Source organism: Macrosteles quadrilineatus, unplaced genomic scaffold (assembly GCF_028750875.1).
Source record: "Macrosteles quadrilineatus isolate MER2022 unplaced genomic scaffold, UCM_ALF_1.0 Scaffold_4__1_contigs__length_99947679, whole genome shotgun sequence".
NCBI classification, from domain to species: domain Eukaryota; kingdom Metazoa; phylum Arthropoda; class Insecta; order Hemiptera; family Cicadellidae; genus Macrosteles; species Macrosteles quadrilineatus.
In genome coordinates, this window is record NW_026542597.1 from 62,932,803 (window position 1) to 62,935,403 (window position 2,601).

General features: G+C 39.1%; 1 protein-coding gene across 1 annotated transcript; it reads left to right on the forward strand.

The window, feature by feature from the left end:
* Window positions 1-423: 423 nt before the first annotated feature.
* Window positions 424-1,899, forward strand: LOC128992986 (tetanolysin-like). Its single transcript, XM_054416734.1, has one exon. It carries the CDS (start codon window positions 424-426, stop codon window positions 1,897-1,899), a length of 1,476 nt encoding a protein of 491 aa, XP_054272709.1.
* The last annotated feature ends 702 nt before the right edge of the window (window positions 1,900-2,601 follow it).

The window sequence follows — 2,601 nt, forward strand, 5'->3', positions numbered from 1 at the left end:
TATAAGGTTTTCATTATTATCATCATCAATTGAGATGGTCACTAACCATGCTTATATCAACATAAATGTTAGTGAAATATGAGTGAATTTATTTTATTTTTCTATGGTAGAATAGAGTGAGATTATCTATACAACATTGTTGCTGACTAAGATTAGCAGTTTCATTAGCAAAAATAATTTATCTGAAGTCTAATGGTAAAGGGCCGCTCAGGACAGTTTTGAACCACCTAAAAACTACTGATTTTTTTCCGGATCGGTCAGACAACCTTTTGATTGTCAGGCGGGCACTATAACCACTCAGTTACACAACCAGAAACCTAAAATACATGTTGGTTATAAGACACCTATTTAAATTAGAATAGCTACAGAAATGATGTTTATTTAATAAAATCTGTTCTTGTTATAGGCTCCATGGTGTTTAAGATGGGATGCCTGTCACTTCTCCTCTTCGAGCTCGCAGCCGTCTGTGTGTTTCACACAACGACGGCCAACAATGAAATCGACAGCTACATCTACGGCATGAACTACTCGCGGGACCAAGTCTTAGCCTACAAGGGAGAAAGCAAGACCAGTGTTCCAGTACAAACCGAAGGCAAGATGGATGCTAACCATAACTTCATCGTAATCACGAGGGAAAAGAAAACTGCACAGAATGGAATGTCTGATATTGGAGTTGTGACTGCTAATGAACATAGAACCTATCCTGGATCATTGCTGCTGGCTAATCAGAGACTCATTGATAATTCACCTGACGTCCTCTCTCTACCTCGTGCTCCGCTCACCTACACCGTGAATCTGCCAGGCTTAACCACTGATGGCCACTTCACCATTGACCCAACCTTTGCTCAATACCAGTCCACGAAGGAAAACACGTTGAAGACTTGGTTTGAGAAGCATCCGAATGACCAAAGTGTCGTAGCCAACTTCCACAGTGATTACACCTTCGCTTATAGTCAAGAGTATCTAAGAGTCAAATTCGGTTTGGAGTTCAAGAACACCCAGGTAGAGTCCAGTATTGATTTTAGTGCGATGCAGAAACAAGAAAAACTCATTATGGTTCACAAGTTTAAACAAGTGTTTTATACCGTGAGCGTCGAGCATTCTCACAAACCCTCTGATCTGTTCGCTCCATCAGTAACTCTAGATGCCTTGAAGCAGAAGACAGATATCAACAACCCGCCTGTTATTGTTGATAGTGTGTCATACGGTAGGACTATATATGTCAAGCTGGAAACGTCCTCAACTGATAGAGAAGCAAAGGCTACACTGGCTACAAAAGCAACAAATTTCGATCTCAAGGCCGACGCTGAAGCCGAGATAAAAAGCAAGCTGAAGAACCTTAACATGCAGGTATTCGTTATCGGTGGAAGCTCTGAGCACATTCAGTTGATTAATGCCAAAACGTTCAAGGAGGTGAACGATGTTCTGGTGAAATACGCAAAATTCTCCCGAGACAACTTGGGATACCCCATCTCCTACTCGGCTCAATTCATCAAAGACAACTCCAGGGCCATCGTGCAAATGTCTACTGACTACATTGAGACGACCAGCACGATACACTCGAAGGGAATAATCAAAATAGTCCACAAAGGAGGTTTCGTCATGCAGTGGGCTGTCAAGTGGAAGGAAGTGAGCTACGATAGCAACGGAGCCAAGGTGAGCAAGGTCGTGGAGTGGGAGAAGAACTGGCAAGATCTAACAGCTCCCTTCGAGCAAGACATCGAGCTCCCTGGGAACGCTGAAGACATCAGTGTATTTGCCAGAGAGGCTACGGGTGTGAACTGGGATTGGTGGCGCACTATCTTTGACAAAAAGGGCATTCCACTCATTGATAAGAGAACATTCACAGCATGGGGAACGACCCTTCATCCGGAGAGTTCGGTATCACCTAGTGTTTAAGCTTTTCTTGTTGTACTGTATGTAAAATTCCGTTTTCTAGAAAAAGTTAAATTTGATATGCATTGCGTTTTGTTTTGTATTGGTAGCTATATTTGTTCAAATGACGTTTTAAATGCTAACAAATAAATGTTTTTAAGTATTTTATATGTGTTTGCTATAATCTGGTACTGTAGTAGCTCCTCTTTATCTATGGATAACAGGTTGTTTCGATTCCTTCTCTGAGAGTAAAACTTTTTAACTAACTACAATGTTTCAGTGTTGTTTAGTATTTTGTGGACAAAATTTCTTAATGGATATTAATTGACAGCAAATATGTAAAGCTAAATGTTTAAAACGGCATTCGCTTTTGGAACACATAATCATAAAAAAACTATACTAATGAAAAAAAGTCTACATGCGTTTATTAAACATCCCTTCCACATTCATTATATGTGATTATGGCCCATATTATTACCACGTTAAAAATGTTGGTTGAATTTTAGTAGCTAATTACAAATAATTCAATAACGAATCAACTAATTTCGGTTTATTTGTTTTTAATACTCACACTGAAAACATACCTTTCAACTTAAGGTATAACAGAGGCTGGTTATGTGACGTCATTAAATTTACAATGGATGCTCTATATGAAATTTGTTTAAAATGTAATAAAACAAAATATAGTAATTGATAAGCAAGTAAATATACAGTCCCTGTAGTGTC